Source organism: Stenella coeruleoalba, assembly GCF_951394435.1.
Source record: "Stenella coeruleoalba genome assembly, chromosome: 1".
NCBI classification, from domain to species: Eukaryota; Metazoa; Chordata; class Mammalia; order Artiodactyla; family Delphinidae; genus Stenella; species Stenella coeruleoalba.
The window spans coordinates 3082181-3099862 of NC_137169.1; the positions used below are offsets into that span (position 1 = coordinate 3082181).

Below are 17682 nucleotides of genomic sequence, written 5' to 3' on the forward strand. Positions count from 1 at the left end.
GAACGGCCCTTGTAGAGTCATACGCCCAAATCACCCCCTGCTGACCAGTGGTAGGAAGTCAGACAGGCTGATGGGAGGGAGCTGCCCTCCCATCCTTCTGTTACCTGCAGCCTCCAGGTAACAGAAATGCATGGAAATGCAAGAGAAAGCCAGTCTCCAGGATTAGAGAGGGTGGGGAGGGGAGTGGCATCACCCAGAACAGACCAGCGAGGCCTTGACGCTCCTGATGGCCAGCAGTCCCAGGACCCGGGGCATTTTCTGGGGCAGATGACAAGGATAACTGTGAGCTCCCAACAGGGCATCTTGGGCAAGGCTGGCTGTCCAGAGAAGGGGCTCCGGAGCCCTGGACCACAGGGATGTTTAGCGGGTCCAGTCCCGCTGGCCATCTTGGTGAGGGAAAGCCCCTCCCCCAGAGGAGTCCTCGGACTTCGTGACTTTGTAATAGGCAGGCAAGCTTCCTCTTGGTTTGCCCACACTTTTGGGTTTACAGCAAACCCTCAAAGAGTCCTTTGGGAAGGACAGCTCAGGGCGGTGGATGAGTGGTTCCATGACCTTGGGGGTGTCCCCTGGCTTTCACATCCATCTTCTTACCTCCATTTATGGGTGGATCTTCCCCACCAGCAATCAGGATTCCTCTCATTGGGAAGACAAGGCAGGAAGTTAACACAATGTATGGGGAGACGGGCTCACACTCCCGCCCCTTGCAGAGCCCCCTCGCTTCGCACAGGCTCTGAGCGTGAAGTGGGGGAAAGGAGGAGAACTGGTGTCCTGATGAGGCACCCCCCGTCTCCTCCTCTCTTCCCTCCTCTGTGGGGATAGCGCTTCCTTCCATCCTTGTGAACTTGCCCCTCCGGGGGTCGGGAGGGGTCCCTGCGTACCTTCTCCATCAAATCCCTTGGCCAACAAGGGTGGGACCCCCGTGTCTGGTCTACACAGCGTCTGGAAGCCTCTGTGGTCCAGAAGAACAGGGAATTAAGGTGGGTACTTCCCGGGGCACAAAGCACAGTTCTCTCCATCGGTCCCGATGGTCCAGTTTCATTTCCGACTTGTGAGCCTGGGCAGAGGAGGGGCTGAGGATAAGGGTTCCCCAGTTTTAACTCTCCCCAAAGATAATTGCATGGTCCATTCCAAATGAATGATGGCCACCCCGACCCGTGCACATGGCTTTCCCCATGGGCACCCATCACAGTTTCCATCCCATCCAGGTGTTCCTGGGGAAACTGAGTCAGCGCCTCTGCCCAAGCTGACATTCTTTGGCCAAACCAGGCCTCCGCTCTCCGATAACACAGGTCAACCCCTTACCTTCTAATCCTCCCAGCAATAATGGCCGCATTTAAAACTCAAATTTTATTTTATTTTTATTTTTTGAAAAAAGAGCTGATCGCTTGATTGTGGTTGATCTTTCTGAAGAGGCCAGGAATTACCATTTAATATTAAATGATGTATAATTCATGCCTGGAGATAAAGGTTCCAAGTGTAAGCGCCGGAGGTGTTTGTGGGTCTCGGCGTCTGCCCATCCCCCCACCCCCACCCTGACTCCTCTCTCCTCCAGCTGCGCCCAGAGCGGGAACCCTCGCAGGAACAGCCACCAGCGGAAGGCAAACCATCAGGAGGAGAGCTGCCAGAACCTGACGGACTTCACGACCGCCCGGGTGCCCAGCAGCCTGGACATCTTCACGGCCTATAACGAAACCCTCCAGTGTTCACACGAGTGTGTCCGGGCATCTGTGCCCGTGTACACCGACGAGACGCTGCACCCAGCCGGGGAGTACAAATCCACGTTTAACGGGAACCGGTAAGCACAGGCTTGGGCCAGACCCGGCCGCTGTCCCCTCCTGGGGATGCAGGGGCTGTTTATGTGTCAGGCGGCCTTCCCATCTCTTTGTGATGGTCCAAGCAAACGCAGGCAGCTAAGTTTGCTGAGATGAGACCAGAGGGGCATAGTAGACGTAAAACGGTGCCAAGACACCCAGCCGCCGGGTTCACTTCCAGACCCCTGCGCTTGGTGGACGGACTTGTCTTACCCGGCCCTGGATCCCGCATGGCGGAGGCTGAGCGGGCGTTATGGCGCAGACTCCAAGCCAGCCTCGCAGTCCCAAGCCTCCCAAATGTCAACAAATCACGGTCGGTCCCCTCCCCGGTCAATATCTCTGCACCCCCATCGCTAAAATGTCAGCAGCAAATCTCGCAAAGATATCAAATACCAACCAGACTCCCGGTTATTAAACACTCCTTTTTATGAATCATATGTAATCCCTCAAAGAAGACATGCCTCTAAAACCATCCCTGGGAATATTTAAGAAACCCTTGAGTCAGCTTCTGAAGGTTTATCCGGAATTAGATTAAAACATCAATAGCTATTTTTTTTTTAAAGGGAGCACACACTCATGAATCATTTTGTAAATTAAAAGAAAAAAGAATTCTCCGATAACTTAGAGATCTTAGGAAGAAATGAGCAGGACACCAGGCCGGCTTGAGGGGCCCACAGTCAGTGGCGGGAGTGGCGGCTGGGGACACTGCCCAAGGTGCCCTACGGGGCTTCTCCCGGAACCCAGGTCGAGGAGACTCGGGGGGACCTTCAGCTGTTGTGCCCGTAGTTAATGTCACTTTGTCCTGTCCTGGAGAGCGAGTGGGTGTTCCTTAAACACCTTCTGCTTCTCCTCTCCTTGTGTCTCCACACCAGACTCTGCCGTATTGTCTATCTGAGATGCTCCCTCCCCAGAGGAGGAGGGTGGAGAAACCTCAGAGAGCAGAAACCTCAGGACCATCCTTCTAAATGACTTTGCTTTTACTCGACAGCATTTGGGGAGCTCATGGGTTGCACTCCAGCCTTCCAGAAGGACGAGTTCACAAAGAATTGGCAAAAGGATTTTCAAACCATTTCACTGAATGCGTGTGTGCCTGTCTGGATGTAAATCCCGGCCAACCAGTGCTTCAGGCTTTGGGGGAAGAGGGGGAAGGGAGTGGATGGGTCTTGGTGTTTCGCTGTGTCTCTCTCTGCCCTATGTCGTAGGAGAGCCCTGTCCACGTGCAGGGTGGGCATAGCTGGCTGGTGTGGAAGCGCTGGATGGAACAGGTTCTTGCCCTGGGGCTGAAGGCGATGCTCTGTTGGGTCTCACTGGCCTTGGGAAATGGTAGCTCGGTCTCAAAGGGGATGAAACACCTGGTGGCAGGGGGGGTGCGCATTTTAGTCATCAGGCCCTGCCCTCTCTAGAATGTGCAGTAAAGTGGGTAGAATCTCTGCCCTCAGAGGCAGAGACCCTGAGCTTTGCCTTGTCCTGGAAATCAAACACTGAAATCTGGAGATGGTACCACCGTGGGTCTCAGCACCAGATTCCTCCCATGTGTGGATCCCTCAGGCTGCGTGTCCTCCGAGGCCTTCCAGGGTAGAAGGGAGCCCTGGGCAGCATGGGGAGGGGAGGCCAGTGGGTCCAGGCCGAGCATCACCTTCCTGGGATTCTTTTTGACTCGAGAAGCCAGTTTTCTGCCACAGGTCTGAGCCGGCCTGGTTGTCTGTCGGGTGTTATGTACCAGCCCTGGTGAGCCCGTTTTTCTGCTTACTGCAGACCCTCTTCTTCTGATCGGCATCTTATTCCTGTGGCCTTTGTGTCTGAGAAATGGTTTGAAATCTCCTGCTGACTGGCCGAAGGCTTTTTTACCTCCTGGGGGCAGGGCAGACGCCATGTGTCTGTTTTATGGTACGTACCTCTTTTATTGGACCTTGATTGGTTTTCCCTTGACCTCCCCTTTCCCACCCCCGTCTCGCCTCTGGGATAGCTGGGAGCCCTTCTGGACATGGCAGGTGAAATTCCAAGGGCATCACCATTCTGGATGCAAACCAGAGGGTTGGGATTGTGGTCTCTCTGCTGCACTCGTTAGAAATGCCCCATGTCCTGGTGGAAGGGTGTAACAGACTCAGGAACCCCCTGCTTGGCACCCTGCCCGTTTCCGCCAGTGCCGTTCCACCCCCTAGGATGGCCTGTAGGGCAGGGAACACCAGTTCTGGAAACGAGCTACAAGTATACCTCTCATTTCCCGCAATGAGAAGAGCTCAGGGCCCCAGCCAAGTGGGCAGACGTCACGCCTCCATCACATCTTTACATGGCGGGGAGAGGTGGGAGAACACAGAGTGGAATTAAAATACAATTTTGAAATATAAGTATAAGAGATAAGAAAGACAATGGTAAAGAAATAAAGTGAAGAGTTGAGACATCTACTAATTTGAAGCCAGGGACAGGTACCAAAACAGGATGAGTTTTCCACGCTCTGCTGGATAGGAACATTTGGTTTGCTTTCAATGATATTGACTTTGATGCTCACGTTAAATTGCTTTCTTCTGTGCCGAACCTCCCAAACACGCGCGCTGCTGGGGGGAAGAGCATCTCACCCCGTGACTGCACATTCTGGATGCACAGTCAATAGAGGCAACCAGGGTTTTTGGTTTTTTATCGTTTTCTCTTCTGATGTTATAGGTTTTTCAAAGGATGACATCTGCTTATCCACAGAGAGCATCTTTTTCCCCCCAGATATTCCTTCTAAGTGTGACGTCAGATCCCTGCCAGGAGTAGGGAACCCAATTTCTAGGCTTATTGATATTTAAAATTTTTTTTTCCTTACTTTTGCTCATCCTCTGATACGGGGACTGAGCGGAAAATGCCATTGTCAGAGTCAGGGGAGGGCCTGGGGCGAGGGTGGTGTCTTCTTGGGGTGCACATGGGACCCTCAGAGGCCTCTGCTTGCAACACTTAGCTGGGGTCTGGGGGGCCCAGCTGCTTCGAGAAGCAGGTGTGAATCAATCAGTTCCTAATCCCAGCCCTAGTGAATTGCATCTTTGCTCCAAATCAAATCTGCAGCCCTCACTTCCTGTCCCAAAGCCAAAATGATCCACTTAGCTCTGTGTTCAGCTGGTGGATGAAGGAATATGATGAGATTAAAAGGGAAAGTGACCCTCCCCACCCAAAGGCCTTTGCTGAGATGTGCAGGTGAGGCAGGTGAGAGGAGGTCTGTCCCCAGCATTCAAGGGCCAGATGCCCTGGGCATGGCTCATCCACCAGAAATGTATGACTTTGCCTGGATATGATTCCTCATTAAGGCCACGGGTAAGCTCCCTTTGGAGTTCTGACCAGGCCAGCGATGGGGAGCCTGCCCGTTAGCTGCGGAGTTCCTGCCTGCCTGATGAGGCCTCTGCAGGGCGGCCAGGTGGGCACCAGCATCTCTGTAGGGATTTCAAAAATGCATAAACGCATAAGGCATTGACCTGGGAGATGCCAGCCGTGCGCATCAAAGACCTCTGCTCTCTTCCTCCAAGAGCTGCAGGCCTGCGGCCCTGGAGGTGGACATGCCTTCCACTCCAGGTAGCACCAACCTGGGGCGGGGTGGGGACAGTTCCCTAATGGGACATTCACATGGCAGCTCACTGGAGCACTCTTGATGTCTAGAGACTCATTCGGTCTTCTCAGCAGTGCATCTTACAGAGGAAACTGAGGCCCGGCGAGGGGAGGTGACTTGCCTGAGGGCAGGCAGGTTGTCAGTGGTAGGGCCACGTGACCCCAGGTCACCTGGCTCCGGGGCCATGCTCCGACCACAGGTCAGAGAGCCTTGACTGCCATCCCCCGTGGACGCCTCTGCCCCATTCTGTCCCCAGCCCGACCCCAAGTGGGAAGAGGCTTGGGTTGTGGGAGATGAGGGTGGGCTTTCCAGCTGCCTTGGCATCCCTGCTGGGGACACTCAGCCTGACTCTGCAGGGCAGGGGCATTGCAGGTGGGAGGCCAGCCCCCGAGCCTCCAAACGCCTGGGCCGAGGACCTCCTCATTCACATCGGAATATTGGAGCCACCTCCCCGGCTTTAAAAGAAAATCAAACTGGGGGGAAAAGTACTTTTCTTCACGTCTTTGCTCCAGAAGACCTTCCTGTCCCATTAGCCTGTTTCTGTCTCCAGCAGCATGGGGCACAGAAGGAGTGGGGTAAGCTCTCCCCACGTGCCACCCTAGATGGCCCCGGGGACCATGTTCTCCAGAAGGTGTCTGGACCCCACTTCCCAGCTCCGCCCGAGGAGCTATTTCAGGACCACCCCCATCTACAGGAGGGGGCACCTCTGTGTTGGAAGAGTTCAACCCACTCACGTGGATCTCAGGTGGGCAGTTTGGGGAGGTGAGAAGAGGCGACGGGACTTACTGGGAGCTTGGCCACGCTCAGACACCGTGCCTGCAGACTCGGGGCAACGGCTGCCTCCAGCCATCTCCTCCCGCAGACACGGACCAGGAAGACCCCGCGAGCAGCCTTGTTACTCCTTGATAAATGCTTCCACATCCCTTCGCTGTGTCTCGGACGGACTGTTTATCACTCACTGGGAGGAAAGCATTTGGATTCAAAGTATCCCTGATGCTTACAATTAGTGCCTGGACATGAAGATGGAGTGGTGAAGAGCCAGGAAGACGGTTCAGATTTACTGGGGTTCTTATTGTCCCTTAAATAAATAGCAATTAATACTAAAACATTCAATTAAGGTTTAAGAGCCAGCGGAGATATTTATCTCTTGCATAACTGTTAAGCCTCTCCAAATGCATTTTTAATGATGCTACAGCAGTTTGTTGCCGCACCGTCTTGCGTGTGCACGCTAACCCACACGTACAGCTGGGACCTGAGCCCCGCCCAGCGCTGGGGCTTGTGCACACGGGTGACCCAGCCTAGGCAGAAGTTAAGCCTGTTTGCCTAGATTCAACCTCTACGAGAGATTCCGGCAAACCCTTGCTTCAAACCCCCTCCGTGGTGGAGCCTGATTGAACGCTCTGGACAAGACAAAATGAGGTGGCCTTTCCTGCTCCGAGGAAAGGGACCTTGGACACACACCTTTCATTGGCTCTTGGGCTAATTTCCTGTCATTTTTCACGTAGCGAGTAAACTTCAGGAAACCTCATCAGTGTTCAGATCTTTCCGTCTGCCAAGGCCACTTCATTCTGAAGCCAGCCTGACAAGTCATAAAAGCTCTTGCATCTGAAGCAAGTGAGAAATAAATCATGTGTTATTATTATTTTCAAAAACATGCCAAAGATATAACTAATAAAAAAAAAAAAAACAAGAAACGCACCTGAGCCTTCCCACTGTGTTCTAAAAAATACATTAACAGAATATCCAGCTTCTGTAAATCAGAGGAACATTTTCTTCAAAGCAACATCCGGACCCTCCTGGAAACCATCCTCTCCCCAAGCTGAGAACCAGCACCAAGGAAACCGGTGGGGAAGGAGCTTTTTTCGGGAAGTGGAGAAACTAACTAGAGGCTCCACGCTCCAGGAGGCCTTGCTGCCTTCTGCCTGCTCTCTTTGTTCTGCAAAAGCTGATGCTGATCTTTAAGCCCAAGACCCCCTGTGTGGTTCGCAGCCCAGGGGTGCCCAGGAGCCGAGCATCCCCTTCTGGGCAGCAGAGGGCACTGGTTTCTCCCAAGTCAGAATTCATCCCGGATCCGATCGCTCAGATCTCTCGGCAGCCACAGCTTTGCTTTCTGGCCCAGAGTCTTGCATGCACGCCCTCGCCGGGTACACAACCTCGCCGGTGCCCTTCTCCAAGCAGGACGCACCTCCCCCTCCCGCCCTTTCCAGGGTTATTGCCAGGCTGAGAGGCTCTTGCTCTGAGCCTTTGGAGCAGAAAAACCCGAGCCCTCCTCCACGAGCTGAGTAGCAGCCCGGTTTCAGCTGGAATGTAGGGCAGGCCTGGAAGATGGCCAGGTAGCCTCAGACCCCTCCTTCTTCTTGCAGGGGACAGTCACCTCTGCAGGAAGCCAGCACTGCTGTTCCAATGGCAACTCAAGGCGCAGAGTTGGACCCATCGCTCCCTCTCTCTCTCTCTCTCTCTCTCTCTCTCTCTTTCCTTTTTTTTCATCCTGAGATGCCAGATAGAAGCAGATGCTGGAAGGTTTGGAAGAGGCTTGGCCCCCAGGTGGCCCAGGAGCCCCTCCATCCATCCTCCCAGACAGGCAACATGTGAAGGTCATTCCAGGCAGATAAGGGTATAAGGACAAAGCTCCTTTCACAGAGGTGCCTCTTCTCTGAGTTTCAGCCAGTGTTGATTTTTCTCCCCAGGCCAGGCTCCAAGCTGGCACCTGGGCAAACCTAGGTGGACCTGGCAGGCACCCTGTGACACTTGTGTGATATGTGACATATACATGCTCAGATACAAACCAGTGCAGGTCGTCCTGTGCCTGAGGAGCCGTAGAACCGATGCTTTAACAGAAATGAAACAGAGAACATGTTTAGGAAAGGAGAGGGTATCCGCAAAGGCCTCCCCAGGGAGGTGACCGTCAGCAGAAACTTGGGGGACTTCAGGTAGGAGATGTGCGATTTGAGGCCAGGGTGCCACCTGGAAGGGGGAGAGGGAGAGGGAGAGGGAGGGATGGGGGGAGAGGGGGCGGGACCTCGTCCTGAAGAATCTGAGGAGACACTGTAGAAGCACTGGAGACTTTTAAGTGGCAGATACTATCTGTTTGGAAAAACCCCTAGGAGACACTAGCCCCAGGGAAGGAGCAGAAGCGGCACCTCCCTTGATCTGTCTGGTTAAGGTCACAAGAAAGGACAGGAGAGCAGCCCCAGGCTACAGTTCTCAAGGAAACCTTCCTTCTTAGGGAAGGAGGCCCTGTGGCTCACAGCCCCACCCTGGACCCGCCTGAGGGTGGAGAGGGGCGCGGTGGTCATCCTGCTGCTGGGACAGCGGACAGCAGCTCAAGCCGGAGACTGTCCCAGGACTGGGCAAATGGTCACTAGGCCCAGCTTTTGGTGTCCCCATATTTTTTCAATGTATTTTTAAAAATTTTAGAATTGTAGTAAAATATACGGAACATAAAATTGATCATTTTAACTGTTTTTAACAGGACAATTCTCTGGCATTAAGTACATTCACCATTGCTTTGCACAGCCGTCACCGCCGTCCATCTCCAGAACTCTTCATTTTCCCAAACTGATTTTCTGTCTCCCTTAAACACTAACTCCTCCAGCCTCTAACACCCAGCATTCCACTCTTCATCTCCATGACGACTCTAGGGACCACATATAAGGGGGTATCACATAGGATTTGTCTCCACATTTTTTTTAACTTTCAAAAGATTAGAAAGGGGCTTCCCTGGTGGCGCAGTGGTTGAGAGTCCGCCTGCCGATGCAGGGGACACGGGTTCGTGCCCGGTCCGGGAAGATCCCACATGCCGCAGAGCGGCTGGGCCCGTGAGCCATGGCTGCTGGGACTGCGCGTCCAGAGCCTGTGCTCCGCAACGGGAGAGGCCACAGCAGTGGAAGGCCCGCGTACCGCAAAAAAAAAAAATTAGAAAACAGATAGACATACAAGAGGGACATTCCTCTCTGTTTTAACCACCTCCCACCCCCAAATCCTAGAAAGCGGAGGGGGCGGGAGGGGCCAGGGCACAGCTGGAATAATGCTGCCGAGAGTGGTCCAGCACACATCTGACGGGATGTCCGTTTCATCACACACGATGACACCCCTGCTCACAGCAGGGCAGGCCATCCCACAGGAGATGAGTAGATGCCCCATGTTGGCCTCCTGGAGTTGCCCAAACAGGTGTCATTTAGAGGTAAAAGGCAAGGCAAGGTGATGAGCAGGGGCCCTGCCTTCCTCGTCCAGACTGGGAGGGGTCCTGGAGAGGGAATGGGCACTGCCACCCCCTCCCCACGTGGAATAGACTTTGGCATGCCAATGCCCTTGGAGAAGATGACGGAGTCAGTGCTGACCAGATGCTCTCCTGCGGGCTGCAGGTGTGTCCCCCCACCTGGATGCCCTTCAGCCCTCTGTCCTGTCGAGGATCACCCAGGGGGCTTATTTGATTCAGGAGAAAGAACCCTACCCCCTAGTCTCTTTCCAAGAAGGGTGCCATGACCTTCTTCTTTATACCATTTGAGGGCCCGCGTTTCCTGCAGTGTGGGTGCAGGTGAGGGCTCTGAGTGACAGCAGAGAGAGGCGTGGCCCCATCCTCATAATGGAGCTGCAGCTTTGAGCCAAAGCCCCTCCGGCCCGAGCCGTGGGGCGTCCCGACTCACCTGGCCGTGCCTGGGATGGCTGTAGTTCTCTGAGTCCCTGGGGGATGCTGACTTCGGGGTCTGTCACTGAGGTAGGATGACTCTGGCATCCCCATTTTCCGAGGTGGCACCCCAGGCTGGGCAAGAGCCACTGGCTTCTTTGCAGCCCTCTGACCTGGCCTGCAAGCATGGTGGTTCACGTTCTTTCTGTCTCCAGCAGGATCACCTCTTGGGGAGATCCGGGAGGTGGTTTTTCTGACGCAATCCATTAGCCTCTCCTGAGTCCCAGCCTCAGCGAGCGTCCAGCTGAGCAGTGGATTGAAATGGGCTCCATTGCTTCCCATAGCCCCTCTGTGGAGCTGGCGGTCCCTCTGCCTGTGGTGGTGGGAGTTGAAAGGGAGCGAGCAGGATGCTGGATGCATTCAGTCAGCTGCAGGCCTGGGGTGCCGCACCCCTTGTAAGTTAATGCTGGGGGTGGGCCTGGCACCCTCTTGTGAAGCCCAGACCCCCTCCCACGTAGGCAGGAGGACCACTCCATCAGTTACCGTAGTTAACACGAGGTTCCCCCCGGGATTCCTAGCATGTGTACCAGCCCCTGGTGACCAGGTCCAGTGAGACAGCCTTGGCATCCCCAGGACACTTGAGTGTCATTAGCCAGGGAGCTGTGCACCTGGGTCTCGGTGACCGAGGCTCAGAGGAGTTGCGTAGACACCTCCTGCCCTCAGCTCGCTGCCATTTAATCTCTCCTTGTTTTCTTTCCATGCAGGATTCCGTTGGTGAACCTGTAAAAAAAAAAAAAAAAAATTACAAATTACAAAAAAACACAAAACCTAAAACTAAACTATCTAAGGGGAGTGTCCCCACACCTACCACTTCTGTTTGCCGGTGGGGAACTCACAGAGCAGGACGCTATAGGCCAAATATATTTTTATAAAAATGCCGACGCCTATGGGGAACTGCCTTCTCCGAGAGCTTCTTTGGGGAACAGAAAGAAGATGGTCCAAGAGAAAGAGCTGGAGACAGAGAAAGGGCAGGAGGACACACCGGAAGCTGGGATTTGTACTGCGATTTTGAACCTGTGCCAATAATACCATTATGTGCCATGTACTGACCCGAGAGACTTGGTGACAAAGCCGACGCCAAGCAAACCGCGAGGAGAAATCTTACAGAAAACAGGAGCGGGCATCTCTTCCGACAGAGCTGCTCTTTCTGGTTAATGTACATATATAAATATATAAAGACACACACACACACACACACACACACACACACACACCCCTTTTTTGTACTGTAGCAATTTTTGAAGACCTTCAATGTTCCTTTTTAAAGAAAAAATGTGTTCTCGGTCACAAAATCTGATTTCTTTAACATGCTTAGTATGAACAGAACGAACTGGTGTTTTCTACTTCGCAAACACACACAGGCATACATGTGCATACACACACACGTACGCACATATATATGCATATATCGGAAATGCAGTTCCGCGAGCGAGCGTCTTCTTCCTGGTGACCTGGTGTCCCACTGCCATCCGTGCCAGGTGGCCTTGATGCACGCCAACTGGCCCTTGAATGGCAGGTCCTGCGTTTGCTAGGCGTTTGGTGAGTGGCGCGATGTGTGATTTCTTATCTTGGGCCAGAACGCAGAATGCCATGGTTTTATATACATCCATACATGTACGGAATCTATATACACATAAATACGATCTTTTTTCATTGACTTGTTTGAAGAAGCTACCTAATAGCCATGTGCACACGTGTGTGGCCAGCCACCTACAGATGGGCCTGAGTGTCAGATTGGGGGGGGGCTGGTGGATCTTGGCCATCTTTGTGTGATACAGGCATAGACCGAATTAAAGAAATTTTCCAGTTGCAAAAATTAAAGGAATAGATCCTTGTAATGTGTGTGCATATGTCAGAGCAGAACTCAGAAATATGTGAGCTCCCCGTTCGTTTGGCAAGGAGGGTCAGTGTACTCTGCATTTCTTTCCCACATGTTGGCACTCAGAGGTTGCCTGCTCTTTCTTGAGCCCACGAGTGACTTTAAATTTTGGTGCAGATGGTGGCAAAGATGCTGTCTCTTGTCGGCTCCCTTGGTCAACCTGTGTGCTCTACCATCAAGAATTCTACTGTGGAGCCTCCCAGTGGAAATAGGGGCCCAGACAGGAGTCTCCTTACAGAGGATCCCAACCACACACTTCACTGAAAATACTCCCTGCCAGCCCTCACCTTACAAAGGCGCCCTGATGCCCCATCGTGTGGTTAGTGGGGGGCGCTGTAAGGGATGGGGGTGTCTATCTGGGCTTCATGCTTCCCAGTTAGACAGAGGGCGTATCCTCCTTCTGGGGACCCCAGATTCGGTGCACATGGCCTGTCTCCTATGAGTGATTTCAGCAGTAGGGCTTGCAATGCCACAGACCAGGTTGGCAGGCAGGGAACTAACTCCCCCCACCGCCCTCCCACTTATTGGTCAGGCCGGTGACCCGATTCTTCCACCAGGCTCCCTCTGCAACACCTTGAAATGTGCTTGAAAAGTTGGCTTTGGTACCTTTTGAAATATGGGAGAGTGAAATGATGCCAGTGGAGGGAAAACCTCATTTTTGTCACACCCATTAAGATTGGTATTGGTGATAACTGCTCCAAAAGTAGGATTTTTGGTTTTCATTTTGTCACTTCCCATCTCCCCGCAAAGCTTGAACAGGACGCAGCAAACATCCATCCCTGACATCCATCGCCTCCAGGCTCTAGACTCACTGCACGGCCTGCGCTCCACTCTCTACCCGGCATCCAGCTCACACATCATTATCCTCGGGTCACTCTCCCACTGGAGGGCGGCTCTGGGGCCTTCCTGACTCAGGTGAGCACAGCGTGGTGTGAGCACCAGCTGAGGGCTGTCAGCATCCTTCAGGGCCGAGGGACCTGCTGCTCTGTGTCAGATGCTCTGAGACGAAGGTGGTGGCTGAGGGGCCTGTTCTACCACTGACAGCAGATCCTGGGATTCCTGCAGGGATGCAGCTCAGCGACTACTGCGTCGCCTCTGACTGCAGCTCGGCCCTTTCCCCGGACCTCAGGCTGCCCTCAGGATGCCTGAGCACCAGGTGGTACTGAGCTTTGCAAGGAACCTGAGAATAACGACCCCCTCCCGCCCCCAACACACACACACACACACACACACACACACACACACACACACACACACACACGCCCCTTGGCTCGCGCCCAGGGCAGGGCTGGGGGACACACATACGGCCACCAGACAAGCCACACTTGCAGTTCCCCACCGGGAAGTCTAACATCTGTCGAGACAAATCCACTTTGGGGAAAGCTACCATTTCATGATGATTGAGGAAGTGTGTGTAGAGATGTTTTATTTTATTTTTTTAATGGTTACCTGGAAACATGATCTCTATACAAAGAGATAACAAATGAAAGTGAGCAGGCTTACAAAACTCAGCTCCACCCACAGTCAAGTCTATGAAACAATACAATATGGTATTTTTCCTGAATCAGGCGCCGTGTACACGTGTCCAAGCATTGCATGTATCTGTGTCTGATGAGTTTGACCCGGCCACCCTTCCTCAGCCCTGGGGTGATGTCCTGGGTCAGTCAGTGTTCCCTCTTCTAGGCTCCTTGGATTTCAGAATCCATCAGCGATCCCTCTGTGATCAACCTCAGAGCTGTAACTTCTTAGGCCCCAGGGCCCCAGTTCTTACATTTGCTGTAGCTTTTTTTTTTCTTCTTCAAGAAAGGTATTCAAAGGAAGGTACTCATCATATTGTTTGGTGAGGTCCCCAAAGACGTGTCCACCTCCATCTTATCCCCTCAGGGAGTCTGAAACCCCACAATCATCAGCCCCTGGGCAGCACATCACCTCTGTCCCTTGCCTACCTATCGACTCTTAAAACTTTTAAAACAACAGGGCTTGGCTTTCAGGAACTCTCTGCTGTGTGGTCAAGTCTATCTCTAGGCTTAATCACTTCTGTGTGTACTTGACGCCATTTTTATCTGGTTGAAATAACGAGTGTAATTCCTTTCATTTACAAGTTCTGAGTGCCATGGGGAAGATGCTCCAGGCAAGATCAGGAAAGCCTCCTGACCTTTTCCTACCAGACTCAGAGTCCAGCAGTGTCAAAGGAGAGGCCACTTAGGAAGCCATGTTTTCTCTGCAGTGTTTCCAGTCCTTCCCAGTCCTGAGTGCGGGTGGACTTCTTGGGTTGCTTTCAACTCCCAGACATTCATCTCGGTCCTCCACGGAACATTTTAAACTTAGAAGCCTACACTCATCAGCAGATCCCGCCACCTCTCTGAATTTGACCACCAGGAATTCAGTAATTACTGCAGGGACCTTGCCCTCTTCAAACATTCTTACTTCGGACAAGTTTGTTACTCTTTCTCGGCCACATTTCAACATCAATCAGAACTTTCCTTACAGGTTTTGGTCTTCAGGAATTCTGTGTGTGGATGTCCACTCCCATGTGTTAGCTCATGAAATGGACACAATAGAAAATAGACCCTTTTGCCCTGTGTGGTCTCTATTTGACTCTATTGCCCATAGAGATATTCCATCTCTTTCGCTTCTTCTCCCAGATGGTTCAGCATGATCAGTAGCTCAAGATGCTTATCTTGGAAGATAATAAGAGGAACCAGGGCTGAGGTTCAGGGCTGGGACCAGCAGCTCTTTCATGGTCAGGCTGGATCTTCTCATACCTTTCATTTCAAAACGGCATGCGTACACACTTTTTCTTTGTCTACATTTTGACACTCTTTCATCAGGGAGATCTCAGCCTAAGTGAGTCTCGACATTCCACTGGGCTCTCTTTCCCTGGCTCTTCCAAGGAGCTATTGCACAAGTTAGGATGGGAAAAGATACTGAGTCCTGTTGAGATTCAGCTGTCATTCTTGCTGCAGCATGGGGGTTCTTTAAGAAGGCACTACTCCTATATGCACTTAGGAGAGAAACATCTCTTTGTGGCTCCTGCAATTAGCTGAAAATCCATCCATCTGCTTATTCAACAAAGACTTGTTGATCTTCTGCCATGTTGGTGATCAGTGAGGAGCAAGATGGACATGGTCCTGCCCCTATGGGTTTTACTTTCTGTGCCAGATAGAGGAAGACAATTGACACAGAGCAAACAATAATTTCAATAGAACGATGAGTGATAGGAAGGCAGCAGAGCAGAATGATAGGAAAGAAAGAAAGAGAAATGGGAGTTGTCTGGGTTTCTTCATCTGGCCATCATTTCCAACTGGGAAATCATCACTTGCTTCCTGAAGGTCGGTCTGAGATTGAGGGAGCAAGAACGCCTTACTCTTATTTCCTGGATAAAAATGCAGTGCCAAGGAATAAGATGTCCTAGCCATGACAAGCTCTTCCACCCCTCAGTCATTCTAGCAAGGAGTGACACGTCAGGGGAAACAGAGAGGTGGGACCAGGATGAGCTATGTCACCCAGGTGGTGAACTGGGTCTCCTCCTGGATGGCTGTCCCCCTCTCTCCCAGGTCCCCTCCCCATCCCTAGGTTGTCAAGTAACCATTAGGTCAACCAGCTCTCAAGGAGGACAAAGGAATTCAAGGACAAAGAGGAGGCGCACTGGACACCAGGGGCCCCAGGGAGAGCCACCCCTCCTCATTAGAGAAGGCAGCTGCCTTTTCCAAAGTTCAACCTCAATACAGAACATATTCAGTAACATACTTCTTAAACAACATCTGCTTTTATTCCAAAACACGCTATGATTCATGTAATTTTGGAGTGGTTACTTCGGTGCAGTTTGTCAATTTCCTATGCCGTACTGTTTTTTGATAGTTTGTTTGTTTTCCAATGTAAATAGCACAGCCTACATAAATGAGCCAAACTCTCACCATCTGAGAATCTTTGATTATTCTTCCCAACTTGTGCTTTTTCGCCTACTCTGAGCCAAGATCTCTGTGTTAGTTACACTCAGCGTTATTACTGGGGCTTCCATCCAGGTCTTAAATGATTGATTGCCATTTTGAAATATGCTTCCAGCCCTTCATTCCAAAAACTGTAAGGCATGGTTGGGCAGTTTTGCATTTCTGGGTTTCGAGTTTGCATTTGAATGTAAAGAGTGGGCTAAACAGAGGTGTAGGGAGAGAAGCAATATTTTTAGATCACCCCACCCACTAAACAAACAGAAAGATTGAGCTTCTTTGGACCACAAATGATTCTAGAAAGATACCAGCCAGCAAGCCTACTATAGCTAAACTCCAGAGTTCAAATCGGTCATCATGTGAGCATGCAAGTAAGAAATTTAACTATGGGCCAGTCTCTCTTTATGCCAAAGGGGCAGCTGTAACATTTGCACTTTGTCAGGGGAGCAGCCCCACCAGAGCAGCCAGCCTCCCAGGGTAGGGGGTGGGCTCACACGTACCCGCTTCCACTCTGCTTCACTGTAGTTGAGTAGGTTCAACAGCTAGTCTGCATTGATGAGAAAGCTGTGCACACAACGGGGCCAAGAATATGAAAGGGCAAGGAGAAGGCAGGTGAGATGCTTGTGTGGGCTCTTGAAGGCAGTAGTACATGGACAGAGCGGGGTTGGGGGCGAGGGCCTTCTCTCCATGCATTCCCAGACACCACGACAGCGACAAGTCCACACTTCACACTTGTAAACGCATGGCCCACACCCAACTGTAAAGGCAACTGAAGAGAATGGTCATCTGGGTTATAATATGTGTCTGTGTTGGAGCTGGAATGCTAACATCAATCCTTCCAGGAGCCCCATTGCGTTTCCCACTTGATGGTTTCCCTGTTAAATGCTCCAAGAGTTACTGGGCGTAGAATCAAGAGGGTAGTTTTGAATGAATCCATAAATCTAAGTCTTATATGGAACAGCCTCAGCTTAAGAGGTGGGTATAAACTGGGCCAGCCCTGCCATCAGGGACACAAAGCTTTATAAGCACTTAGGGTGGGGGGAGTGTAAATAGCTAGTGAGTAGTGGGGGAAGGGTCAGTGAACCTGTAAATGGCCCTGTTATCTCTTCCATGTAGGTAGGAATCAGAACACACATGTACCATGGAGCGCATAAATTGAATGGGTTAATAGAATAAGCCGAGAGGGTTGCTAAGACATCCCTGGGGCTGAGTTAACTCTTGCTCCTATCTTGAATCTCAAAGTAAAATATCTGCTGAGTCATGGAATGGACGCAGAGAAGGTCAGATTGTAGGAAACCCTTCTTCATAAAGTTAATTATTTTTTCCTAGGTGGTCTCTGTCTTAAAAATAAAATCCCCTGGAGACCTGGATTCTTATCAACACCCAAATATTTGCAACACCAAATAACTCCCCAGAAGCTTCATTCGTGTGTGGACTGTCCACACTGGTGGGGTTCTGTCGGACTTTTGAAATTCTGCAGTAGATTCTTCAGTGTTGATGTTTGTAGCTTTGGGATTGGTGAACTGGCAGTTCACGCCAGTCTTACTGACTGTGGCAAGTTATTGCTTCCAGAGAAGTGGGGAGAACTTTTTTCATGGGAGAAATGAATCTTAAGTTCTAGTTTTGGGCACCATCATGTACCACGAAGACTTGTTGCCACTAAAAGTCTGGGATGGGGAACACTCTGAGGACCCCCGATACAATTGTTTCAAGTCACCACGCAGGAAACTACAAGAACAACCACCATTGTCCCAAGCCAAAAGGGACAACTTCAAAGCCAT

At 51.6% G+C, this 17682-nt stretch overlaps 1 protein-coding gene across 3 annotated transcripts in view; it reads left to right on the top strand.

The window, feature by feature from the left end:
* Window positions 1–11145, top strand: part of AJAP1 (adherens junctions associated protein 1) — a 117119-nt gene extending 105974 nt beyond the window's left edge. For 2 of the 3 annotated variants that reach the window (XM_079943140.1, XM_079943139.1), the window contains exons 4-6: window positions 1553–1795; window positions 3567–3698; window positions 10780–11145. In XM_079943140.1, coding sequence (XP_079799266.1) covers window positions 1553–1795; window positions 3567–3639 — 316 coding nt within the window. In that variant the 3' untranslated portion in view covers window positions 3640–3698; window positions 10780–11145. Of the gene's footprint in view, window positions 1–1552; window positions 1905–3566; window positions 3699–10779 lie in introns of those variants that run through there. The other variant, XM_079943141.1, reaches the window with a different exon arrangement.
* Window positions 11146–17682: the final 6537 nt, after the last annotated feature.